This window comes from Setaria italica, chromosome III (assembly GCF_000263155.2).
Source record: "Setaria italica strain Yugu1 chromosome III, Setaria_italica_v2.0, whole genome shotgun sequence".
Taxonomy (NCBI): Eukaryota; Viridiplantae; Streptophyta; class Magnoliopsida; order Poales; family Poaceae; genus Setaria; species Setaria italica.
The window spans coordinates 44,793,971-44,821,193 of NC_028452.1; the positions used below are offsets into that span (position 1 = coordinate 44,793,971).

Here is a 27,223-nt window from a genome sequence, read left to right on the forward strand (position 1 = left end):
TTGCTGAGCTGAAGGATTTTCTCAGCATTGCATATCAAGATTTCCACGAAGATACTAAAGGGAGCTCTGACAGCAGATGCCTCCATGAGATGCTTGAGGAGTCGCAGTCCGGTTCACCTGTTTCCTCTCCAGTGAAATTCTTTTGGTAATGTTCTGCATTACCAGCTCATCAGACGAATCTTGGACTACCAGTTTATGTGTCCCCATGTCACCTATGGGTTCAATTTTCTTAATACAACCTTCAACTTCACCAGTTGTTTCGAAATCAGCACCAGCTTGTGAAACACAGATATCCCCGCGAACATCTGACAGGGGTAACAGATAAGTCCTTTAATTAAACTAAGTTAGAAAATGTGTATAAACGTTAAATTCAGAAAGAAAAGGGGAAAACCTTTAACATCTGCGTCTTCTGAAGCAACATGGTGAGTGTTCTGTGGTGCCAATTCAGTTATATCTAGATCAGTTGCTGACACACTTCTCTGGAGAAACTCACCACTTGATCTGGCAGTATTTTCTGGCTCATGAACTAGTTCCAGATTATCTAATAAATTTGTTGTTTTGGGATTAGATGGAGAGATGCAAAATAGCATTATCATTCGTACAGTCAAAAATCAAGAAAGCATACCGTTTATATTTCTTTCTCCTGAAACAGCATAGTGCTCTTTCAGTGTTGTGAACTGAGATCTAAATGGGTTAGTGTTGCCTTCATTTGCTCGAGGGCGGCGGGACGGTCGGCGGCGGACGAAGGAGGAAGACGGCAGCGGATGACGGAGGACGACGGGGCCGGCCGGCGGAGGACGACGGAGGAAGACGCGCCGGCGGACGAGGGAGACAGTGGCCGGGCCGACCGCCAGGCTCGAGGGCGGCGGGGGCGGCCGGCGGCGGACGACGGAGGAAGACGCCGGCAGATGAGGGAGACGGTGGCGGGGGCGGCCGCCGGGCTCGAGGGCGGCGGGGGTGGCCGGCGGTGGACGGAGGAGGAGGACGGTCGCGAGATCTAGCAACTGGGCGGTGCGCTTGCGAAAACCAGACGAACGAGCGAGCCGGGCGAGCTAGCGATTGAGCAGGCGCGGAATCAGAGGAACGAGCGAGCCGTGCGAGCGAGCTAGCCCCTGCGGAACCAGAGGACGGGAGAGCCGAGCGAGCGAGGCATGCGCGGAGGAGCCGAGCGAGCGAGGCATGCGCGGAGGAGCCGAGCGAGCGAGGCACGTGCGGAGACGTCGATCCGCCAGCGGACGTATTCGAGACGGGGGGCCGCACAGCGATGAATTTGCGGACGGTCCTCACCTAATTTTTTTCCCACCGGGGGCAGGGCGCTAGGAGCGGCACAGGCGCAAGGCGGCTGGGCGCGACGACGCTGGCAAGTAGCATGCCAGGGCGCACGGTTGCAGGCCTGCTGACGGCAGGCAGGCGGCGGCAAGCGCGACGCAGAATTAGTCCAGCAGGCTAAAGCAGTGCAGCACCAGTTTGGGAGAAATCGAGCAAGGGGGTGTTGGATACACCCCACTAAAATTTAGCACCTGTCAATCGGATGTTTGGATGCTAATTAGGAGTATTAAACATAGGCTAATTACAAAACTAATTGCACAAATGGAGTTTAATTCGCGAGACGAATCTATTAAGCCTAATTAGTTCATGATTTGACAATATGGTGCTACAGTAACCATTTGCTAATGATGGATTAATTAGGCTTAATAGATTCGTCTCGCGAATTAGCACAGTGCTCTGCAATTAGTTTTATAATTAGCTAATGTTTAGTCCTGCTAATTAGCATCCGAACATCCGATGTGACACTGCTAAAGTTTAGCACCTAGTATGCAAACAGCCCCAAGTATACTAAGGTACCCAGGTATTTAAATGCGATTCTCTCTACAATTTGCCCCTGTTTTGTTGTAATTTTTAGGCCATGTTTAGTTACTCCCCAACTCCCAACTTTGACACTATGCAAAAAGAAGATTCACCATCACATCAAACTTGCGGTACATGCATGGAGTACTAAATGTAGATGAAATTAAAAACTAATTGCACAGTTTTGTTGTACTTTGCGAGACGAATCTTTTGAGCCTAATTAGTCAATATTTTGACAATAATTCACAAATACAAACGAAACGCTACAGTGTGCTACAGTGCTGGCACAGTAATTTTGTATCTCCCAAATTGGCCAACTAAACAAGAGATGTTCAGCATTTGATTAAGGATTTGTTTGCCATTGGTCAAGAACTTAAAATGTCAAGAGCACATCTCGTCAAGAGAACCAAAAAAAAAAATAGAGGCGCGCACACACTCACCACCCAGGATAGTTGGATAATGACATGACACACTACCGATTCAGAATTGTTCCGGCGCATACATCAATGGTTCAATGCAAGAGCAAGAGAAATGAAAAATTGACAGAGGCATGCGTCAATTGTTCAGATACAATTGCATAGAGGAGATGGATAAGTCCGGTGACAAATCCAGGATTTGGAGTGTTTACAGTGGCACCACAGAAATTACCATCTTTTTTTTATCAAAACAGGCCGGTTTGGGTTCTGGGCAAGCTGGGCCCGCACGTCTTCCACGAATGCTTCACTGCCCTCGAAGCTACTGTTGCTCAGCTCAAATTTCTTGAGGCTTTGTAGGGATGCTAGCCCAGAAAACAACCCAGCATTGATTATTCCATCACGGCCACTGTGACCAAAGTCTAACATATGGTCTATTTAGATACCCTATGTTAAAGTTTAACAAGTATTAAAATTTTAACACTCTCAAATAGAGTACTAAAGTTTAACACATTGGGGTGTTTGAATGGTGTGTTAAACTTTAACATCTTTGGTGGGAAATAACTCCATTGCCCCCTCATTTATGGCCGGCGGAGAGCAAGAGGGAGGAGAGAGAAGGGGGCAATGGTGAGAAAAAGTGGAGAGGGGACCACTTTTAACAACTTTTAACACTCCCTTGAGGTGTTTATAAAATTGGGGGTGTTAAACTTTAACATATCCCTTTTAACACATGTGTTTGGGAAACAATGTGATAAAAAAATGTTAAAATGAGGTGCTAAACTTTAACACCGGCCTTAGGCGCTGCTCCGTCTTTAAACTGCACAGATTTGACGTCGGTCTCACCTCCTGAGCATCTCTGCACGCCAGTCAGTTGCAGCGCTACTAGACTAGTTCTGTTGTTGATCAGTCGAATGAGATCTGCCTTGGACTTGTTCTGTTGCCGCTGTGCTTCCTCGATGCCTGACATTGTTGTTGCACCGGCAAAGCCGGACAGCCCAGCGTCCTCTGCAGACTTGGATCCAGCAGCGCTCTTGACGAGTTGGCAATGCGGACATGCGGTGCCGCTCCCGCAGCGTGCTCGGGAGGCGCCACCACGATGGCTTGTTGAGATGAACGGAACAATCTTGGAGGCAATCCTCAGCATCATAGGCCACATCACACCCAGGTCATGACTCATGAGCACCTTGTGGTCGTCTCACTCCTCGTGCACGGCCCTCAGGAAAGCCTGCATCATCTCGAGATTTTTCCTGATGAAAGCATGGTCGCGCTGGACACCGAGCTGCAAGGCCACCACCTCCGCTACAACGGATTTGGCATAGCCAAGCGCTCCATACAGCACAGACTTTCCCAAGCTCAGCGTTGTGGCCTCCATCAGTGGCGGACCCAACGACTGAATCGAACCCGGCGTAGCCTAAGGCTGCCGCCTTTCTTGTCTCCGGCTCAAGGTGTTTGCGGCTGATTTGACCTTGTAATTTGTGAGCTAGAGCCCAGGCAGCCGCCTAGGGTCGCCGGCCCTGGGTCCGCCCCTGGTCCTCTCTGATGTGCTGTGTGCTTCTGTGGATGGGGGTTGCTGCTGCTAATGGAGTGATGGTTGGTGGCCTGGTGCTGTCAAGAAGAGTCAACCTTGGAGTAAAGAAGAGTAATGATGGTTGGTGGCCTGGTGCTGTCAAGAGTAGCTTCTAGGATGTCTGAAAAAACGGATGCCTTCATTCATCAAAAGAAAAAAGCCCAGAAGCACGAGACGTACAAAAATCCCAGAAGCACAAAAGCTGGAACAAATACTAGATCCTAATACTTGTAAGAGAGATCATATAAAAACATGAAGGTTCTAAAAATATATATGAAAACATGACATGCATTGTATTGGGTAAACGGAGAGGATCGGAGGGCGCATGGACCCCGGGAGAACCTGCACCAGATCATATCACTATGAAGCCAGAAACAATTAAACATTGAATATTTAGATACTAATTAAGAGTATTAAATATAGATTAATTATAAAACTAATTGCATAAATGGAGGCTAATTTGAAATAATGGGCCTAGCCCATAGTAATTTTACAATTCCAAATAAATCTCAAAGGCCCATGTGGCCAAGAGGTGCAGTGGTGCAAGTCTTTAGTCCCATATTGCTAGTGGAGGAGAGGATGACCAACTTAAATATGGAAGTTGTCTCCACTCCTCCAAGCTATGTGTGTGGGGAGAGAAGGAGAGCTCCACACGCGCGTGCTCCGCCCCGCCCCGCCCGGCGGGGCAAAGGGCGCGGGCGTGCGGCACCTGCGTGAATGGTCCGCCGGAATTCGGCCCCTCACCTTGCGGGGGCGTGGCTTTTGCTGTTTTATTTTTTGGTTACTTGGTCCTTAAGTCAGTGAGATATATGGAATCCTAACCGACCTCTACCAAAAATAGATCTATTCGAGCTAGGATTTTTGCCTCCTCTCGCTGCTGCGCCACCACCGTAGTCTACTCCATCCCAATTGTCGGCGTGCACCGGCGATTGGGAGAGTAGGTCTCTGGAAGCATCGTCTTCAGCGATCCTGCATCGGGAGAGGGCGAAAAAGGTTTTTGGGAAGCTCTCTGCGCGACTGCTCGATCGCTTCCTCCGCTTCGTCAAGTTCTTCATCGACTCCTTTACCACGGCTCGTCTACCTCTTTGTCACTCAGGCGTCGCTCGCCGTCGCGAACAACGTGAGGCTGCTGATCGTCGTCGCCGGCTGTACCCGGTAGTCGTCCAGGAGCCAATCTTCATCAAGAAAGAAACGTACGATCTCTTATCTCAAATTATGTCTTCCATACTAGCTATTATGATCTGTTGCAGTCTGATAGCACTGGATAGTATGGTAGAATATGTGATTCTATTTGCAATGATAGACTTGTCTAGATCTTGCGTAGACATGTTTAGTTTAATCTGCTATCTGTTCATCGTATTCATGATTTATTTCTGGATTAAATTAAAACTAAAAGTGCTTATATATCCAACAGCTAATTCGCGAAATGAATCTATTAAGCCTAATTAATTAATGATTAGCACACTAATTAGGTTTAATAGATTCGTCTCGTGAATTAGCCTCCATCTGTGCAATCGGTTTATAATTAGCTCATATTTAGTCCTCCTAATTAGTATCTAAATATTATATATGATAGGAACTAGACTTTAGTCGTGGAACCAAACATTGTGCCAGAGAGCAACTAATTAAAAACACGACTTGCATTTGGTAAACGGAGAGGAAGGAGGACTTGGCACTTGTTTTAAGAGTGCATCGAGATAGGAGTTGCGAGCAGAACCAACCACAAACACCGCATCCTCATCCAACTTGAAAGTTGAAACCACAAAGCACTGGTAGATGGCAAGCATCAATGAAGAAGAAGCTCCTAGTTCTCCAAATGCTCCGACAGTAGCCATGGACGCCAAGCTGATGGTGGCCGCAGACCGTGGCGATGTCAAGAAGTTGAAGGGTCTGCTGAACAAGGAGGATGCCATGGCGATGGTTGTGGTGACGGCGGCGACGAGCAAGAAGCCTTCCAAGGAGGACCAGTTCCCTGCTGGCCGCATCAATCCCCTCCTGCTGGCATCTGCGTGCGTTGGCTCCTGGAAGGCACTGAACTTCCTTCTCGAGAGGGAAGACGCAAAGAAGGCACCAATGGTGGCTCCTACTCAAGATTTCCTTGAGTTGCTAGCAGGAGGCAGCGGCACCAAGGGAAGAAGTGTGGTGTCAGCTGCTGGTGATGTAGAAGAGGGCGTTGACCACGAGCCTGCTCCGCCTGCAGCAGGAGCACTTCTCAAGGGCGTCACTCCAGATGGGGACACGACACTACATGCAGTTGCCAGCAATGGAGACAACGGCGATGATTTCTTGAAGTATGCTGGCATCATCTGTGATCGGGACAGGGACCTCCTGTTTGCGAAGAATCACATGGGCGACACACCATTGCATTGTGCTGTCCGTGCTGGGAGCTCCAAAATGGTTTCTCGTCTCATTGCTCTAGCTGAACATGAGGGTGCCGAAGGGAAGCTCAAGCTCTTGAGAATGGAGAACGAGCGTCACGAGACGGCACTGCATGAGGCTGTCCGGATTGAAGGTGGTAGAATTCTGGATGATCAGGAGACACTTTATGCTGTCCTAACTGATGAAGACATTAGAAGCCCGGGTCATAAGGGTGATGCTGACGGCGGCGGTGCACCAGAAGAGAAGAATATGGTCAGGCTGCTAATGGATTCTGATCCCGAATTGGCTAATTATCCTGCCAAAGGCATTTCGCCTTTGTGCCTAGCCATCTTGCTGGAGAAGGATACCATTGCAGTCACTCTTTATGAAAAGAGTGGCGGCAATCTCTCCTACTCTGGACCAGATGGACAAAATGCATTGCATGTTGCGGTTCTCCAAGCTACTAGTACAAACACAGGTACCAACTAGATGTGTCAATTCTGTTATATATACATACTGCTTGCATACCATTTTTGCTTGTCATAGGGCCAGTACAATACAAATAATGGTTTAGAATCAACATGCTTAAACATTAATTCTGCCCTAGAGTTCATTTATCTGAAAAAGAACTATCATGGTCGTGTTTTCATTTTCCACAGATCAAAAAGATGATCTTGAGTCGTTGCACTTTAACATTATGTTTTGGGATTTTTAATTTACATACATCGCCATTTTATCCCATTTTTGCTCCGTGACACTTACCTATGTCTTTTTTCACATGTTTTGACCAATGTCGTTTATTCATTAACACCCAGTATGTAAGTTAATGTCTCATCTGTAATCATCTCTACATATCACATTGTTGATTTCCTCTATATAAGGGAGAAGTCCATTCTTGGGCATCCCACTCTTTTTAAAGTTCGATTTTGGCCATTCGATTCAGAAACCAAAATCCATTGACCAATGAACGAGCAAAACCGGACAAATTTGGTCATCTTGCTGGTTTAGAAGGTGCTTATTTGGATCTTATTTGTTCATGTTCCTAATGTATTATTGCTTATAATCACGCCTATTATTTATTGAATTTATAGTTTTGTGTTACATTAGACCTAGAGATCAACCAAGAGGATCTAGCGACTGTGAGTATACAAAAGATCTGGAAGATGACATGAACCTCTCCGGTGCCATGCTCTACCACATACAAAACATATTTAGGTATCGCAACTAACATGCCTTCGCTAGCCTTCCAAATAAGATTTAGTTAATTTGACTTCAACAGATTTGGTTCCCTACGTGGAGTATGGATCCTTTTAGTTGATCTTCAGGTCTAATATAGTGTGAAATTATAATTCAAATAAATAAAAGGGTGTGACTACGAGCAATATAACACCAGAAATTTGAACAAATAAGATCAAAATAGCTCCAAATTGATCACCAACAGAGAGATTGTAACTTTATAAAAAACAATTTGGTGCTACATATTTATCTGATTTGAAATAAGTTAGTTATAAATTTTCAGAGATTAGCCCAACTTTTTAATTTTAGAAAATATGTGTAGGGAGAACAACATTCGAAACAAGATAGATGGCCAAATTTGTCTTATTTTGGTAGCCTAGATGCTCAATGATTTCAGGTTTTTGAGTTGGATGGTCAAAATCAGACTCCAGCAAAAGTTGGATGGCCAAAGGTGGACTTCTCCCATTAAAAATTCCCGTTATTTGGAGAGCTATTGAGGTTTAGATAATATATATGATAGGCACACTCAAGCTCAATTTTTTTCGTTAACATAAAATCATATTCGCAGTGATGGTAAAAGTACTACTTAGATGGAACAGGAGCCTTCCTACACAAGGGGACAAACATGGGAGTACGCCTCTTCACTTCGCTTCGTCTCTGCACTGTCCATTTGGTTTCTTCTGGTACCCTCATTGGACTCGTAATTATTGGCGTACCAGGATTTCCAACATAGTGGCAAAAGTATTTAAAGCTAACCCAGCAGCTCTGTATCAAGCAGACAACAGCGGACTGTTTCCCATACATGTCGCTGCCTCCATAGGTACCGTAGAATTTTTTCTTCGGAAGTCCCCTAGTAGTGCTGGATTGCGCAATGCTAAAGGAAGGACGTTTCTTCATGTTGCCGTTGAGAAAAGAAGATGGGAGATAGTCTCATTTGTTTGTCAGACTCCATCTGCAGAATGGATTTTGAATATGCAGGACAAGGACGGAAACACGGCACTGCACTTAGCTATCAAAAGTAGGATGCTTATGATGTGCAGTGCTCTACTTGGGAATAAGAAAGTGCATCTACATTTATCAAATGTCAAAGGGCATACTCCCCTTGATCTTTCCAGAAGCAATCTTCCTCGGGGCATGTACTATGCTCTGGTAATATATTTTGACCTTAACATTAAGAATTTTCTCCTTCTGTGGGCCCATTCTGAATTTGTCGCTCATGCTTCTGTGGCTGTTTCTTTTCAGACCGCTGAAAGCCGGATACATATGGCTCTCAAATTATTTGGTGCAAAGCACAGTGGTCTTCGCTGTGATCACATTGAGCAAAAGTATAGACGTCCTCTGAACCAAAAGGAGAAGAAGAAACAATCAAATTTGATTAAAGATACAACGCAGATGTTTATTGTCGTTGCAATCCTGATAGCAACTGTGGCTTTCGGTGCAACTTTCGCCATTCCTGGAGGTTACAAAGCAGATGATCATTTGAATGGAGGCACACCAACACTTGCTGGGAGGTATATTTTCGACGCATACATGATGGCCAACACGTTGGCTTTTGTTTGCTCCACTGTAGCTACTCTTGCCCTCGTAATATCTGGATCTACTATGGTTGACTTGGGCACCCGGCAATGGAACTTGAATGCAGCTGTTTTTATGTTGTCGAGTTCAGTCACAAGCATGACGGTTGCTTTTGCACTTGCTGCGTATATGGTGCTAGCTCCGGTTGCTCGTAGCACTGCTATTGCGATCTTTATGATTAGCCCTCTCCCTGTGCTATATAGAAATGTGGAGAAAATATTTAAATGGGGTTTTCTTGCACGGGCGCGACTTGTTAGGATGGGACCAATCCCAACAATATTGAATTTTTTCGCAGTGGTGGTCATTCAGATGATACTGATGGATCTTTGGCCCCTCATTGCTACCTTTGCTTGGGCTGCATTTGCAAGGATCCACCACTGATTGGGGAGAACCGCGAAATATATGAGAAGGGATGAGGCATTAATCATGATTTTAACCTTAAATGTTGAGATGTTATGTTACCGTAGTTTCGGTGTGCGTTGTACTGCCTTGTGTGACTTAATTTGTTTGGTTAGACTGCTTTGTGTGCTTTTAAGTTATCAATAAATTAAGTGATGTTACTTCTACATGTCTTGTACAGCTGCATTGAGTTCATAGATGAGTGCTCCCCAAACTATTCATTGTTTTCCTTTTCGTAACGTTGGTCCGATCACAGTTTCTAAATATGACAATTCTCATGGAATTCAGATAAATGAGTGCTCCCCAGCTTTGGACAGGGTCGAATTGTCATATTTTACCACAATCAAGCAGATGCATCCATGTAACCTCCGATGGCAAGAGTATTTGCTGAATATCAGAGAGTTGTCAGATCACAAATTTCAGTTCCAAAAACAGAAAATTTACCCAGCCGACAAACACATATCAAGCCAGAAAGATTTTATTCTTACTTTCTCAAATAGAGATGGACTACTAGGCATGAGGACTCGACCGACGAGATGGGAGAATGAACAAATAAGAACGACGGGCAAAAGCAAGAACAGCGAGAATGCTAGAAATTTAGGTAAAGAAGTAAATGCATGGACCAAATCAGAGATGAGGAGCTGACAATGCGACGGCGCCTGCACAACTACTACTCTACCATAGTGTTCTAGATCGAGTTTCGTGCTCTTCGATAACCCTTACAAGTCCAGACCTCACCCTAATATGCAGTGGCTTGGTCATTAACGAAAGAACACATTAACTGAACACTAGGTATTACCATCCGGCAAGCGCCTGCTCAGAGCTAATTGAAGCGGAGCTTGCTGTAGGCCGTCAGGTGTTGCAACGTACGAAGATGGTGAAGTCGCTCAGTCGTTCTGTTTGTGGCCGACTTGCTCTGCATCACTAAGACTGACGAAACTGAGGCCTTGTTTAGTTGCTAAAGTTTGGAGGTGCCAAATTACTGTTACAGCATTGTAGCACACTGTAGCGTTTCGTTTGTATTTGTGAATTATTGTCCAAACATTGACTAATTAGGCTCAAAAGATTTGTCTCGCAAAGTACAACAAAATTGTGCAATTAATTTTTAATTTCGTCTACATTTAGTACTCCATGCATGTACCGCAAGTTTGATGTGATGGAGAATCTTCTTTTTACATAGTGCCAAAGTTGGGAGTTGGGGGTGAACTAAACAAGGCTGAATGAATAAAAGGTCAAGTATGCATTTGTCTTCCTGACACGAGAGGGAACAGATGGGGTCAAATTTGTTAGTCAAACGCCTCAGCTCTGGCCAACGGCCTGGCGCAACGGCCGCGCCCAGTGCGCGCACGCACGCCCACCACGGCGTCCCGCTCCCTCCGCTCGCTCCCGCGGGACTCGTTCTCATCTGCTCATAGCCGATAGACTCAATGTACATGTATGAATATGTAATCTCATGATCAATACAAGCTGTGCAGTTTGATCTCTCTCGAGTATTCACTCTCTTCAAAATTGAAGAGGTTTCAGAGATGAAACAACAAGCAGCAGAAATATTGCTTACTGAGCAGAGACAGGTTTTGCACAAGTATAAGCATTTGACACCTCTCCTATTTAAATGCATGTTCTTGCGATGGGGGGCAGAGCAACGAGCGCCCCAGAGTGGAGGACGAAGAGGAGAGAGGAGAGGCGGTGGGGCGGCTTTTCTGGGGCACAGTGCAGGCGCACCGTGGGCAGGGCGCTAGGAGCGGCACGGGCGCAAGGCGGCTGGGCACGACGACGCCAGCGAGCAGCATGCCACGGCGCACGGCTGCAGGCCTGCTGACGGCAGGCAGGCGGCGGCGAGCGCGGCGCAGAATTAGTCCAGCAGGCTGAAGCAGTGCAGCACCAGTTTGGGAGAAATCGAGCAAGTACTAAGGTACCCAGGTATTTAAATGCGATTCTCTCTACAATTAGCCCCTGTTTTGTTGTAATTTTTAGATGTTCAGCATTTGGTTAAGGATTTGATGGCATATTGCCATTGGTCAAGAACTTAAAATGTAAAGAGCACATCTCGTCAAGAGAACCAAAAAGAAGGAAAAAAAAAACGTGGGCACACAAACGCAACTGGGATAGAGGCGCACACACACTCACCACCCAGGATAGTAGGATAATGACAAGACACACTACCGATTCAGAATTGTTCAGGTGCATACATCAATGGTTCAATACAGGAGCAAGAGAAATGAACCATTGACAGCGGCATGCGTCAATTGTTCAGATACAATTGCATAGAGGAGATGGATAAGTCCGGTGACAAATCCAGGATTTGGAGTATTTACAGTGGCACCACAGAAATTACCATCTTTTTTTTTATCAAACAGGCCGGTTTGGGTTCTGGGCAAGCTGGGCCCGCACGTCTTCCACGAATGCTTCACTGCCCTCGAAGCTACTGTTGCTCAGCTCAAATTTCTTGAGGCTTTGTAGGGATGCTAGCCCAGAAAACAACCCAGCATTGATTATTCCATCACGGCCACTGTGACTAACATCACAAGCTTAGGCGCTGTTCCGTCTTTAAACTGCACAGATTTGACGTCGATCTCACCTCCTGAGCATCTCTGTACGCCAGTCAGTTGCAGCGCCACTAGACTAGTTCTGTTGTTGATCAGTCAAATGAGATCTGCTTTGGACTTGTTCTGTTGCCGCTGTGCTTCCTCGATGCCTGACGTTGGTGGACTTGGATCTTGAGATGGCTTCTTGAGATGAACGGAACAATCTTGGAGGCAATCCTCAGCATCATAGGCCACATCACACCCAGTTCATGACTCATGAGCACCTTGTGGTTGTCAGAGATCACATGACGATGAACACCGGCGAGCTCCCAGGAACACACGAACACGAGTAGACGCAAGAGGATTTTGTGCTGTGATGAAGCTGCAGCTTTTCTGTTGTTGTATTCTCCCTTTTATTGACCAATTACAACCGAAAAGAAAATGAGCGCATGAGCGCTTCTCTCGCCACGACAATGCCGCGTCCATCCCCACAAGGCACGACGCGAGAGTGTATCCCGTAGCCCAAAGACTCGGTCTGCTGCGAGCTATTCTCGCCACGACCTGAACTGACATGCAAGACAATCACACAACTCGTGGGCTCATTCATGTGACAGACACAACACAAAATAAAGTAACCAAGACACGTACAAGATTTGGTTAACACATCTCCCCCCCAAACCTTGTACCTTACTGGATGTTGACGACGCTGATCCTGGAACGGAGCTCCGTGAACTTCAGCACCCAAGTGGTTTTGTCAGAATGTCCGCAAGCTGCCCATTGGTGCCAATGTGTTGGACCTTCACCCTGCCTTCCTCAATGCATTCTCTGATGTAGTGATATCTTGTTTCAATATGTTTACTGCGATCATGGAACACAGGGTTCTTACTGAGCATTATTGCAGATTGGTTGTCAATCTTCAAAGTGATGGCGCCTGCTTCCTCTCCCCTGAGCTCAGCAAGAAGACACGCCAACCACACACCCTGGCAGGCAGCTGTCGTAGCTGCAATGTACTCTGTCTCACATGAGGACAGAGCAACAACCTTCTGTTTTTTCCAGGTGATCAAATTGTTGTCGAGGAAGAAGACACCCGTGGTGCTCTTGCACGTGTCGATGTCGCCCGCAAGATCACTGTCGCTGTAGCCGACGAGTTCAGCTACTCCAATCCTCCTCTTGTAGTGGCAGCCGTAGTTGACAGTACCTGCAACATAGTGCAGCACTCTTTTCATGGCCGCCAGGTGCTCAGCCGTTGGAGAAGCCATGAACCTAATGATGTAGCCAACAGAAAATGCCAAGTCCGGTCGCGAGTTCACCAAGTATCTCAGTGAGCCCACAATCCTTTTGAACTCGGTGGCGTCGACAGGTGGAGCAGTGCTGGCGTTGCAAAGCTTGAGACGAGGCTCCATGGAAATCTGACTGGGATTGCACCCAGCCATGCCGGCCATCTCCAAGATCTTCGCTGCATAGGCACCCTGACTTAAGTGATGTCGTGTTCGGTTTGTTTAACTTCCAAGCCGAGGTAGTAGTGCAGTAGCCCAAGGTCGCTCATCTGAAATGTGCCATTCATCTCCTGCTTGAACAGCTCCAGTTTGCCATGGTCACTACCGGTGATGACGAGGTCGACGACGTAGACTCCCACCACCAGGCGATGTTCTCCCTGTTGGAAAATTCAGAGATGGTCAAAAGGCTGAGAAAGAGGAAGGGGAGGATAAGGAAACACGCTCGAGACTCGGACTCGCGACCGACACCTCGCACCTTGATCGGAGGTGCAATCAACTTGTGATTGCGGTCCCAGGTCGCCCAGCACCATAATAAAAGGGGGGCCCGGCTGGTTTTGAGGCTAACCTAATAAAGGCCAAACCCACGCACGTCCCCTAACATTAGCATCCCGATCTCTGGCGGTGCTGAAGCCATCTGAAGGCCATCGCCGTCCTACTATCGCTGTCTCTGGCCAAACAAGGTGGAGCCAGAGGGTCGATGTGATCTCCTACGAGCTAGTACAACTACAGCAACAACATCCCCAGCTTCGTCTCCCACTCTCATGGCTGGATCATCACCCAACATTGCTGCCGGTTGTGCTTCCAATCTTTACTAAGATGTGTTCATGTTCTAGGTGTTAAGATCGTGGTTTTTGTTAATTTAAGCAATGTAGATGCAAGGCGTCGGCGGCACGCTCTAGCTAGCGGCGGGCAGCGGATGGCGCTGGAACTTCCGGAGCCACCACTACGCCTAAGATGCGCTCGCTCTGCCATCATGCCCCGCAGTGGACCCCCTTGACGGATCCGCTCACGACTCGGTCGCACGCCAGCTCTGGCAAGAGGGCCCACGGTGGAGCCAGGCAAGGGCAGGCGGGCAGGTGGCGACCAGCTGGGCTAGGGGAGGAGAGGAGAGTGGCGGCGCAGAGGCAAAAGAAGGGGAGGGCTGCAGCGGAGAGGCTGGGGGATAGGGGAGTCGAATGCACTAGGGCTTTCCCCGGAGCCGGTCGGCACGCTTTTTTTATTCCTCCAATCCACGCGCTCGACTGTCGGATCTGATGGATGGCGGCGATTGAGGCAACCGGCCGCAGCGCGCGCCGTTGGGCCAAAATGGCGACCAAGCCATTAGCTGCTGGGCTCTAGCCCATGGCATGCGCAGGGAGAGCTGGCCGCATGCGGGCTGGGCTTGCACGGGCCTCTAGCAAGCCGTAAGTTAGGCCGCGCCTCGCCGCCATGTCAGCTGGGCTGCCTTGCGTCTGCTAGGCTGCGGTTTCTTGCGCGTTGGGCCGCCGGCTCGCACGAGCCGTTGTTGTTCAAGCTGCACATGAGGACTTCTCTGGAGGTTGACTTGGGCCGCTCGCACGGGCCACTGTCAGGCTGCTGCTAAGCGAGCTGGGCCAAAAGGATTTGGGCCGCTGTGGGCTGATTTTGAGCTCAGGCTGGTTTTAAGTTTTTCACAGCCCACTCACTATTTTGCCTTTAGCCTTTAGTATTTATCCTTTGTGCAATTTAATTTCCATGAGTAATTAATTATGCTAAATTACTTTTTGTATAGCATAATTAACCTGATTAATTTTAAGTGATAATATTCTAAGTAAATAGAACCAATGTGAAATTTATTTAGAATTATTTCATGTTTATTTGGGCACATAATTAATTTCTAACCAACATTGTTATTAATTGGTTGTCCATAAATATTTTAATTAAGTTATTTTGCTTCTACCCAACAGTGATGCAAAATTATTTCATGTCATTTTGCCTTTGCTTCTGCCAACGGTGATATAAAGTTGTTTATTTATGTTTTTAATCGAGTCAACGTAGATTAAATTTATTGCTTATTATTGTCATCATTATTGATTAAAATTCTTTCATTCAGACTTGACTCCTTCCAGCGTCATAAGCTATATCAATGGCATAGAGAAACTTGGAGGAGGCAACTTCACCACCTGGAAGAATCAGATTGGCTTGGTCCTATGCGTTATGGATCAGGACCACTCCACGAGGGACGATCTTCCTATTGCTCCTACTACTCAAGGGGATAATGATACTACCCTTCTTGAGCACACTATTGCCTATAGAAAGAAAAGGAGCAGTGGGAGTGATCAAACAGGGTGGTCCTTATGATAATGGAGCAGACCACAAACCCGGCAATAAGGGGAGCTATTAAGAAAAATCCCAAAATGCCAAATACTTTATGGAAAAGGTTGAGGAGTATTTCAAAGGCTACACTAAATGTAATGCTAGAACCATCATGTCTAAGTTAATGAACACTAAGTATGATGGGCAAGGCAGTGTTAGGGAGCAAATCACGAGCCTCATTGACCTAAGGGATAAGCTCAACGACTTGAAGTGCCCTCTCAATGATGAGACACTGCTTCACTACATCATGCTTTTGTTGCCCTCAGTGTTTGATCCCTTCATGATCAACTATAATGGCAGCGACGCGAAGTGGGATATTCCCACATTAATCGCGAAGTGCAGTCAGGAAGAAGAGAGGCAAAGATCTGAGAAGGGCGATTTTGCCAATCTCATTAGGCACGAGGTGAATAAGGGCAAAAATAAGCAATTTAGTAAATAAGGTCATTTAGTAAGTTCATAACAATTTCTGTAAAGCAAGGGGCAAAGCTTCTATGACAGCTTCCCCCTCATTGCCATCGTCGGCCTTCCCCAGCTCCCCTCCTTGTTTGGCCCGAGCCAAAAAGAGGTTGATCCACTTCATTCGCCAAGCGAATGATCATCGCTTCACGGGAACAACAAAAACCACCATCTCGCTCCTTCCTTTCTTCGATGCTACCTTTTTTTTTCCAAGGGATGGGGTTGGGTGGCCATCCTCATCTAAGGGTGGCCATCCTAAATGCCATCACTGCAAGAATTATGGACACATTAAGAAGCACTGTGCTCATTTTAAGGAATGGTGCGTCAAAAACGGTAATGATGATTTTATTTCTATAGTCGATGAGTCCCTTTATGTTGATTTTCCATTAAGTACATGGTGGATTGATTCTGGTGCAACCATTCATGTTACTAATTCCTCACAGGGAGTACGTGGTGCGTGGACTATAAGAAAGGGGAACGTGCCATTAAAGTTGCAAATGGAGTTGACGCTGAAGTTGAGGTGTTGGAGATCTCACATTAGAACTTAGCAGTAGCTTCAGGCTTCATTTAAATAATGTTCTTTATGTACCATTGCTTAAAAGAAACTTGATTTCTATTTCATCATTAGATTTTGGTGGTTATTCCTACAACTTTGGGAACAAGTGTGTAATAAGTTTTGACAATAAGATTATTTGTCATGCCCCTTTACATGATAAGCTTTACTTGTTGCCTCTAAGTACTAATTCTTCTGTGATGAATGTAAGTGATGTCAACCATAAGTGAAAGAGAAATATTGAGACTTCGTCGAAATTGTGGCACTTCCACTTAGGCCACATTTCGAAGGGGAGGTTGGAGCGTCTCATTAGAGAAGAGATACTTCCAAACTTAAATTTCTCTGACTTAGATCAATGTGTTGACTATATTAAAGGAAAATTTGAAAAACAAATTAAAAAGGATGGAGCTAAGTGTAGTTTAGGATTATTAGAAATAATTCATACTGATATATGCGATCCATTTAATGTAAGATCAGTGGATGGTTATAACTATTTCATTACCTTCACTGATGATTTTTCCCGTTATGGATACATCTATCCCTGAAGCACTTGATAAGTTTAAAATCTTTAAAGTTGAGTAGAAAATCAGCATGACTTAAAGATCAAAGTAGTAAGATCAGATAGGGGAGGGGAGTATATTGGGAAACACTCCACATATGGACAAATTATGGGACCCTTTTGCCAGATTTCTCCAAGATAATGGCATAGTAGCTCAGTATTCCACTCCTGGTGAGCCTCAGCAAAATGGTGTTGTTGAGAGAAGAAATCGCACCTCTATGAACATGGTGCATAGTATGCTTAGTACCTCTATGCTGCCAGTGAGTCTGTGGATGGAAGCTTTAAAGATTGCCGCACAAATTAATAATCGTGTTCCTAGTAAGTCAGTCCCTAAGACTCCTTATGAATTTTGGACTGGTAGGAAGTCTAGCATGAATTATTTACATGTGTGAGGTTGTGCAGCTGAAACAACGGTATTTAATCTGCAACTTGGAAAATTAGATCCTAAGACCGAAAGCTGTTATTTTATTGGATATCCGAAAAAGTTAAAGGGGTACCGCTTTTATTGTCCTAAGCATACCACTAAGTTTGTAGAGACAAGGCATGATGTCTTCTTAGAGGAAACTGGATGCACATAGGCTAGAAAAATTGATCTTGAGGAGATTCGAACCTATGAGCCGTTACCCATGAGTCAGGATTATTATGCTCCTATGTCATATACCACAATTACATCTCAGGTGGTGGAATCCCCAGTAGAAAATGTGGGAGTAACACCTACCTTAAGTGAAAATGTAGATGCACCTGTAATAAGTGAGCATCAAAGTGAAGATGTGGTAGAACCTACTGATGGATTGCAACGGGAGGCCACTGATGAGCCCGAGGTGGTTCAGTAGGAACCTGCTCAAGTAGAAGCACCGCAGGTAGTAGCACCACATCATCTGAGAAGGTCAACGTGTGATAGGAAGTCCACCCTTTCCGATGAGTATGTGTACATAAGTGAAGAGGGACACGACATGGGGAAGGTGGATGACCCAAACTCATTTAAGGAAGCCATAAGAAGTGAGCACTCACATAAGTGGTGCGAGGCCATGGAAGAAGAGTTGAAGTCCATGGAAGCAAATAGAGCATGGGACTTAGTAGAAATTCCTGAAGGAGCCAAGACAATAAGCTGTAAATGGATCTACAAAACTAAATATGACTCTAAAGGGAAGATCAAAAGGTTTAAAGCAAGACTCATGGCTAAGGGCTTCACACAAGTAGAAGGAGTCGATTATAACCAAACCTTCTCGCATGTCTCAAAAAAATATTCATTTAGCATCGTTATGGCTTTAGTAGCTCATTATGATCTTCAGCTGCATCAGATGGACGTTAAGACTGCGTTCCTTAATGGTGACTTGCATGAGAATATGTTCATGACGCAACATGAAGGTTTTGTCATGGAAGGCAAGGAACATATGCGATGCAAACTAAGAAAATCCATTTATGGGTTGAAACAAGCATCCAGATAATGGTACCTTAAGTTTGATGAAGTGATTAAGAGAATTGGCTTCATTCAAAATAAGAAGGATAATTGCGTATATGTTAAGACTAAGGGGAGCTCTATAATCATCCTAATACTTTATGTGGATAACATCCTATTAGCAAGCAGCGATAAGAACTTGCTACATGAGACAAAGGGTTTTCTCTCATCGAACTTTGACACGAAGGACCTTAGTGATGCTGCTTATGTCTTAGGTATTGAGATTCATCGAGACAGGTCCAAAGGTGTATTAGGACTCTCTCAAAGAGCTTACATAGAGAAGGTCCTTGAAAGATATAATATGCACCAATGTTCAGGCACAGCTGCTCCAGTTGTTAAGGGTGATAAGTTTGGGTCATTCCAAAGTCCCAGGAATCAATTAGAAACTGATCAAATGAGAACGATTCCTTATGCTTCAGCTGTTGGAAGCATAATGTATGCACAAGTGTGTACATGCCCTGACTTGGCCTTTATTAGCAAGATGCTTGGAAGATATCAATCCAATCCAGGAATGGGCTACTGGAAAGGAGTTAAGAAAGTTTTGTGTTATATGTAATGCACTAAGAATTACATGCTTACGTATAAGAGAATTAAGAAATTAGAGATAATCGGCTATTCAGATGCTGATTTTGTAGGCTGTGTTGACACAAGAAGATCCACATCAGGTTATTTCTTCACACTTGCAAATGGGGCTATATCGTGGAAAAGCTCCAAACAAACACTAACAGCTACATCAACAATGCAAGCTGAGTTTGTGGCATGTTATGAAGCTATGGGGCAAGCTGTATGGCTTAAGAGTTTCATCCCAGGATTAAGAGTGGTAGACAGCATAAGTAGGCCACTAAATTTATACTATGATAATAAGTGAGCAGTTTTCTATTCGAATAACAACAAGTCAAGTGATGCTGCAAAGCACATTGAGATTAAGTATCTTGTTGTGAAAGATAGAATCCAAGATTACACCATTGAGTTAGAGCATATAAGTACTAAAAAAATGCTTGCAGATCCATTAACCAAAGGCTTACCTCCCATTATATTCAGTGAACATGTTGCCGGCATGGGATTATCGGATAGCCTATGATTTTGGAGGGTCATAAGACAACCGCCTCCCATTATGATAGGTAGTTTTATACATTGTGGACAACAGTGTCACAGTGAGATTTTAATCACTATTGTAACACATTGTCTCCCTGCACAATTCTGCTTTAAGAATGGCATAAGTTATAGGCCTTTAGACCAAAGGAGAGAATGTTGGAAAATTCAGAGATGGTCAAAAGGCCAAGAAAGAGGAAGGGGAGGATAAGGAAACACGCCCAAGACTCGGACTCGCGACTGCCACCTCGCGCCTTGATCAGAGGCGCAACCAACTCGTGGTTGCGGCCCCAAGTCGCCTAGCGCCACAATAAAAAGGGGGGCTCGACTAGTTTTGAGGCTAACCTAATGAAGGCTAAACCCACGCATGCCCCCTAACATTGCCATCGCGATCTTTGGCGGCACTGGAGCCATCTGAAGGCCACCGCTGTCCTACTATCGCCGTCTCTTGGCCAAACAAGGTGGAGGCCAGAGGGTCGACGTAATCTCCTACGAGCCAGTACAACTATGGCAACGGCATCCCTAGCTTCGTCCCTGACTCTCATGGTTGGGTCATCACACAATGTTGCTGCCGGTTGTGCTTCTAATCTTTACTAAGATGTGTTCATGTTCTAGGTGTTAAGGTCCTGATTTTTGTTAATCTAAGCAATGTTGATTGCTACACTCCCACTCCACGCAGGTACAAAGCATGTTCTAAGATGCTCCGCTGGAACTTAAGTGACACGAACGACGCGTCCAACTTGGCGTACCAGGCCCGCGGTGCTTGACGAAGTCCATAGAGTGCCTTGGTCAGGCACATAACCTTGTGTTGCTGGCCCATGACATCGAACCCGAGCGGCTGGACCACGTACGCCTCCTCCTGCACCTCACCATTGAGAAAGGCAGACTTGACATCCATATGATGGACATCCCATCCTTCGCTCGCCGCGTGTGCAAGTAGCAAGCGCACTGACTTAGTCTTGCCACCGGAGCAAACGTGTCATCGAAGTCGATGCCCTACTGTTGCACATACCCTTTTGTCACGAGCCACGCTTTGTGCTTGATGATGTTCCCTGTGGCGTCCTTCTTCATCTTAAAGACCCATTTGAGTCCGATCGGGTGCTTGCAAAGAGGAGGATCAATGAGCTGCCATGTTCCGTTGGATTAAATCGATTTCAACTCCTCGGCCATTGCTTCCTGCTAGCAGTGCTCTTGTTGCACCTCTGCCAGCGTCACCGGCTCCTCGGTGCTCACTAGCAGCAAGTCTTCCTCAAGCTCCCATGTTGTAAACCCCGACGGTGAAGCCAGGCCTAGCATGTTGTCGACATGGCGGAACCACAGGGGCGCATCGTCATGGTCATCGTACTACTCCTGGAGGCGGGGACACAAACTGGACTGGTGAGAGGTCAGTTCTGGTTGAGGCCATCGGTACTGCAAGTGTACACGGACTTGGTGCCGCTGTTGGTGTAGGCTGCTCCACGATGTTCATCTTGATGATGACGCGCGGCTGGAACATGGTGTTGTACTTGTTGTCATCGTCGCTCACAATCTCATCTCCGCTCCACCGCCACTGAGCTAGCTCATCGAAGATCACGTCTCTACTAATGTGGATGCGTCTGGTGGCCGGGTCGTAGACTCAGTACACCTTTGAGCCTAGTTCATAGCCAACGAAGATCATCGGCTTGCTCCTGTCATCGAGCTTCTTAACACTACGTGTTGTGGTCTTCACATGTGCCACACATCCGAATGTGTGGAGGTCATGTACCGCTAGCATGCTTCAATGCTAGAGTTCATAGGGGGTTTTGCCTCTGATGCTCTTGGACGACGATCTATTCAGGAGATAGACAGCGGTAGTGACCGCCTTCCCCCAAAACATACATGGCAGCCCTTTGACCTCAGCATGCTCCTCACCGTGCCTACCACCGACTGGTTGCAGTGCTCGATGACGCCATTCTGTTGTGGCATGTATGGTGATGTGAGCTCGCGTCGCATGCCAAGCTCTGCGCAGTAGTCGTTGAAGTCGGTGGTGTTGAACTCTCCTCCACGGTCAGTGCGCAGAGCAAGGAGCTTCCTGCTACTCTTGCGCTCCACCACCACCTGGATGCATTGGATCGCCGTCGGAGCACCATCTTTACTCGGAAGCAAAGTGATCCACATGAAATGGCTAAAGTCGTTGATGAGAAGGAGGAAGTAGCAGTTCCCGCTCGGTGTTGCTGGCATGATTGGCCCACAAAGGTCGTCGTGCACAAGCTCCAGGGGCTTCCTCGCACGGCTCTACGCCTGGTGTAGGAACGCCGCATGACGATGCTTGCCCGTGAGGCAGGCCTCGCACACCTGCTCCACTTGTGAGAGCACGGGTAATCCCCGCACAAGTCCCTCACGACACATCTTGCGCAGCGCGGTGAAGTTGATGTGCCCAAACCGAGCGTGCCACCTCCAAGCATCCTCACCGCCGCACGCCGCGTGACACACTGGTCGTGCAATGTCAAGGTCGAGCATGTAGAGTCGGCTTGGAGTCCTATGAACCTTGGTGAGGAGGCGACGATTCTCATCGTGGATCTACATCACACCATCTTCGATCAGTACCTGATACCCGCGCTCATCCAGCTGCCCAACAGTGATGATGTTGGCAGTCAGACACGGGATGTAGTAGACATTGGTGAGGCAACGGTGTTCCCTATTCTTGCAAGCGTAGAGGATGGTGCCGCACCCTTCGATTTGGACGACGGACCCATTGCCGAACCGCACTGTGCTGGTGGTGCCGCTGTCGATGTCGAAGAATGCGGCCCGGGACCCCGTCATGTGGTTTGTGGCCCCAGTGTCTAGCATCCACCAGCATGGATCCCGCTACTCCGAGCCTCCAAACGCGGCAAAGACCTTTGCTTCCACCAGCTCCATGCCGCCTCACGAGCGCTGGGAGCAGACGTCCTCAGCCTGGGCCACCAGCGCCTAGGGCTCAGGTGCACCGGGCGCAAGCGGGTGACATTCGACTGCCTTGGAGCCAGCTATGGCCCCAGTCTATGCGGTGAGAGGTGGCGGCGGCAAGGGGATGGTTGCTGTGGCGGGGATCGGTGGAGTTGCAGATGCGGCATTGGTGGCGTTGACTTTAGCTTGGAGAAGAAGAAGCGTGGGCTCATCATCTTGCGCCACATGGGCCTGCTCTTGCTTCGGCCGGCTTCGACAGTCTTTGGCCCAGGGGCCTTTCTTGCCGCAGCTCTTGCAGACGTCGTTGGGAGCGCCCCGGCTCGAGGTCCCGCTTGAGCGCGAGTCCATGCTGCCTCCACCGTGACCGCGTGGCTTGCCACGGCGCTTGCCGCGCCCGTTGGAGCCAAAACTGTTGTGTTCAGCCTCCTGGGTCCCTCTTCTTGTAGCGTTCGAGCCACTCCTCCTCCGAGAGGTAGAGTTTGCCACCGGCACCGGTAGCTGGGGTTGGCTCTTGCCGGTCCTTCGCTGCCTTCAATCTGCCTGTCACTTCCTCCACAGAGAGCTTTGATAGATCAAGCATCGTTTCAATGGAAATAGCAACTTGAGAGAACCTAGGAGGGATGACGTGGAGGTACTTCTCGATGACCTTCTTCTCTTCGATTGGATCACTGAGGGTGTCAAGCTGACTGACCAAATCGGTGAGGTGGAGGGCAAAATCTTCGATAGCCTCGCCGTTCTTAAACGCGAGGGTCTCGAACTGTTGGCGCGCCTTCTGTGCTGAGGACTTGCAGATCCGTTCGTCGCTGATCCACATCATCTTGAAGCAGTCGCACGCCGCCTTGGCGGTCTTCTTGTTCCCCACGGTGGTGTACATCTTCGGGGGGATGCCGCTGCACACGGCCTCCAGTGCCATGCAGTCTTCGACGTAGTCATCGGTGCCGTGCTTGACTGCATCCCAGAGTCCGCGCACCTGGAGCTTGATCCTCATCATCACAGCCCATTGCTCGTAGTTGTTCTTCGTCAGGATGGGGGTAGTTTGCCAATCCTCCCGCCTCCTTGACCACGCGTTGAATCACCAGCCCGTGGTTATGGTTCCTGCCGCTGCCCGAGGTGCGGCCGCCGAAAGCTGACGGAGGGGAGGCGCTACATCTGCGAGGCATGGAGATGCTCTCGAGAGTGTGATCACGGACCCACAACCTGTATCTGGCTCTGATACCAATTGTCAGAGATCACAAGACGATGAACGCCGGCGAGTTCCCAGGAACACACGAACACGAGTAGATGCAAGAGGATTTTGAGCTGCGATGAAGCTGCAGCTTTTCTGTTGTTGTATTCTCCCTTTTATTGACTGAGTACAACTGAAAAGAAAATGAGCGCAGCAAGCGCTTCTCTCGCCGCGACCATGCCGCGTCCATCCCCATGAGGCACGACGCGAGCTATTCTCGCCATGACCTGAACTGACATGCAAGGCCATCACACAACTCGTGGGCTCATGCATGTGACAAACACAACACAAAATAAAGTAACTAAGACACGTACAAGATTTGGTTAACAGTGGTCGTCTCACTCCTCGTGCACGGCCCTCAGGAAAGCCTGCATCATCTCGAGATCTTATCTGGCTGTAAGCTGGCACATCTCGATCGAGGACATTGTGAAGGCAGATTAATACAGGAGTAGCTCTGGGGCCAGTGTTCATGTGGCCCTGCGCAGCTCGATGAATTTGTGAAGATAGGTTAATTAAAGCAAGAGTATGTTTAGGGCCAATGGACGGCCATGTGACCCGGAAGAACCTCCACCCGATCGACCCAGATCATTATGAAGCCAGAAATGATTAATGTTAATCCTCTGTTTACTTCAGGCATTTTTGTACAGGTAGCTTTTAGGATGTCTAAAAAACGGATGCCTTCATCAAAAGAAAAAAGCCCAGATGCACAAGACGTACAAAAATCCCAGAAGCACAGAAGCTGGAACAGATACTAGATCCTAATACTTGTAAGAGAGATCCTATTAAAAAAATGAAGGTTCTAAAAAAATATATGAAAACATGACTTGCATTGTATTGGGTAAACGGAGAGGATCGGAGGGCACATGGACCCCGGGAGAACCTGCACCAGATCATATCATTATGAAGCCAGAAACAATTAAGATTAAGACTTATTGTGCGAGAGAGCAACTAATTAAAAACACGACTTGCGTTTGGTAAACGGAGAGGAAGGACGACTTGGCATTTGTTTTAAGAGTGCATCGAGATCGGAGTTGCGAGCAGAACCGACCAGAAACACCGCATCCTCATCCAACTTGAAAGTTGAAACCACAAAGCACTGGTAGATGGCAAGCATCAATGAAGAAGAAGCTCCTAGTTCTCCAAATGCTCCGACAGTAGCCATGGACGCCAAGCTGATGGTGGCCGCAGACCGTGGCGATGTCAAGAAGTTGAAGGGTCTGCTGAACAAGGAGGATGCCATGGCGATGGTTGTGGTGACGGCGGCGACGAGCAAGAAGCCTTCCAAGGAGGACCAGTTCCCTGCTGGCCGCATCAATCCCCTCCTGCTGGCATCTGCGTGCGTTGGCTCCTGGAAAGCACTGAACTTCCTTCTCGAGAGGGAAGACGCAAAGAAGGCACCAATGGTGGCTCCTACTCAAGAATTCCTTGAGTTGCTAGCAGGAGGCAGCGGCACCAAGGGAAGAATTGCGGTGTCAGCTGCTGGTGATGTAGAAGAGGGCGTTGACCACGAGCCTGCTCCGCCTGCAGCAGGAGCACTTCTCAAGGGCGTCACTCCAGATGGGGACACAGCACTACATGCAGTTGCCAGCAATGGAGACAACGGCGATGATTTCTTGAAGTGTGCTGGCATCATCTGTGATCGGGACAGGGACCTCCTGTTTGCGAAGAATCACATGGGCGACACACCCTTGCATTGTGCTGTCCGTTCTGGGAGCTCCAAAATGGTTTCTCGTCTCATTGCTCTAGCTGAACATGAGGGTGCCGAAGGGAAGCTCAAGCTCTTGAGAATGGAGAACGAGCGTCACGAGACGGCACTGCATGAGGCTGTCCGGATTGAAGATGGTAGAATTCTGGATGATCAGGAGACACTTTATGCTGTCCTAACTGATGAAGACATTAGAAGCCCGGGTCATAAGGGTGATGCTGACGGCGGCGGTGCACCAGAAGAGAAGAATATGGTCAGGCTGCTTATGGGTTCTGATCCCGAATTGGCTAATTATCCTGCCAAAGGCATTTCGCCTTTGTGCCTAGCCATCTTGCTGGAGAAGGATACCATTGCAGTCACCCTTTATAAAAAGAGTGGCGGCAATCTCTCCTACTCTGGACCAGATGGACAAAATGCACTGCATGTTGCGGTTCTCGGAGCTACTAGTACAAACACAGGTACCAACTAGATGTGTCAATTCTGTTATATATACATACTGCTTGCATACCATTTTTGCTTGTCATAGGGCCAATACAATACAAATAATGGTTTAGAATCAACATGATTAAACAGTAATTCTGCCTTAGAGTTCATTTATCTGAAAAAGAACTATCATGGTCGTGTTTTCTTTTTCCACAGATCAAAAAGATGATCTTGAGTCGTTGCACTTTAACATTATGTTTTGGGATTTTTAATTTACATACATCCCCATTTTATACCTTTTTTTCTCTGTGACACTTACCTATGTCTTTTTTCACATGTTTTGACCAATGTCGTTTATTCATTAACACCCAGTATGTAAGTTAATGTCTCATCTGTAATCATCTCTACATATCACATTGTTGATTTCCTCTATATAAGGGAGAAGTCCATTCTTGAGCATCCCACTCTTGTCAAAGTTCGATTTTGGCCATCCGATTCAGAAACCAAAATCCATTGACCAACGAACGAGCAAAACTGGACAAATTTGGTCATCTTGCTGGTTTAGAAGGTGCTTATTTGGATCTTATTTGTTCATGTTCCTAATGTATTATTGCTCATAATCACGCCTATTATTTATTGAATTTATAGTTTTGTGTTACATTAGACCTAGAGATCAACCAAGAGGATCTAGCGACTGTGAGTATACAAAAGATCTGGAAGATGACATGAACCTCTCCGGTGCCATGCTCTACCACATGCAAAACATATTTAGGTATGGCAACTAGCATGCCTTCGCTAGCCCTCCAAATAAGATTTAGTTAATTTGACTCCAACAGATTTGGTTCCCTACGTGGAGTATGGATCCTTTTAGTTGATCTTCAGGTCTAATATAGTGTGAAATTATAATTCAAATAAATAAAAGGGTGTGACTACGAGCAATATAACCCCAGAAATTTGAACAAATAAGATCAAAATAGCTCCTAATTGATCACCAACAGATAGATTGTAGCTTTATAAAAAACAATTTTGTGCTACATATTTATCTGATTTGAAATAAGTTAGTTATAAATTTTCAGAGATTAGCCCAACTTTTTAATTTTAGAAAATATGTGTAGGGAGAACAACATTCGAAACAAGATAGATGGCCAAATTTGTCTTATTTTGGTAGCCTAGATGCTCAATGATTTCAGGTTTTTGAGTTGGATGGTCAAAATCAGACTCCAGCAAAAGTTGGATGGCCAAAGGTGGACTTCTCCCATTAAATAATTCCCGTTATTTGGAGAGCTATTGAGATTTAGATAATATATATAGGCAC

The 27,223-nt window shown here is 46.8% G+C and overlaps 3 protein-coding genes across 3 annotated transcripts; 2 read left to right on the top strand and 1 right to left on the bottom strand.

The window, feature by feature from the left end:
* Window positions 1-9: 9 nt before the first annotated feature.
* Window positions 10-3,417, bottom strand: LOC111256772. The gene is made up of 4 exons (XM_022825301.1): window positions 3,184-3,417; window positions 626-1,052; window positions 392-541; window positions 10-305 (listed from the first exon to the last, which is right to left on the bottom strand). The coding sequence occupies exons 1-4, from the start codon at window positions 3,415-3,417 to the stop codon at window positions 55-57; spliced, it is 1,062 nt and encodes a 353-aa protein (XP_022681036.1). The 3' UTR covers window positions 10-54.
* A 2,029-nt stretch (window positions 3,418-5,446) lies between these two features.
* Window positions 5,447-9,563, top strand: LOC101781579 (protein ACCELERATED CELL DEATH 6). Its single transcript, XM_004962819.2, has 3 exons — window positions 5,447-6,664; window positions 7,991-8,571; window positions 8,665-9,563. The coding sequence occupies exons 1-3, from the start codon at window positions 5,605-5,607 to the stop codon at window positions 9,376-9,378; spliced, it is 2,355 nt and encodes a 784-aa protein (XP_004962876.1). The 5' UTR covers window positions 5,447-5,604; the 3' UTR covers window positions 9,379-9,563.
* A 15,070-nt stretch (window positions 9,564-24,633) lies between these two features.
* LOC101782273 (protein phosphatase 1 regulatory subunit 12C) lies at window positions 24,634-26,840 on the top strand. The gene has a single exon (XM_004964035.3). The coding sequence runs from the start codon at window positions 24,884-24,886 to the stop codon at window positions 25,952-25,954; it is 1,071 nt and encodes a 356-aa protein (XP_004964092.2). The 5' UTR covers window positions 24,634-24,883; the 3' UTR covers window positions 25,955-26,840.
* Window positions 26,841-27,223: the final 383 nt, after the last annotated feature.

Coding starts and splice junctions, on each gene's coding strand:
- LOC101782273 (XM_004964035.3), top strand. CDS start 24,884: ATGGCAAGCATCAATGAAGAAGAAGCTCCTAGTTCTCCAAATGCTCCG.
- LOC101781579 (XM_004962819.2), top strand. CDS start 5,605: ATGGCAAGCATCAATGAAGAAGAAGCTCCTAGTTCTCCAAATGCTCCG. Junction 6,665..7,990: donor AGCTACTAGTACAAACACAG/GTACCAACTAGA, acceptor TCATATTCGCAG/TGATGGTAAAAGTACTACTT. Junction 8,572..8,664: donor GGGGCATGTACTATGCTCTG/GTAATATATTTT, acceptor GTTTCTTTTCAG/ACCGCTGAAAGCCGGATACA.
- LOC111256772 (XM_022825301.1), bottom strand. CDS start 3,417: ATGTGGCCTATGATGCTGAGGATTGCCTCCAAGATTGTTCCGTTCATC. Junction 542..625: donor AGGAGAAAGAAATATAAACG/GTATGCTTTCTT, acceptor CAAATTTATTAG/ATAATCTGGAACTAGTTCAT. Junction 306..391: donor AGAAGACGCAGATGTTAAAG/GTTTTCCCCTTT, acceptor TACCCCTGTCAG/ATGTTCGCGGGGATATCTGT.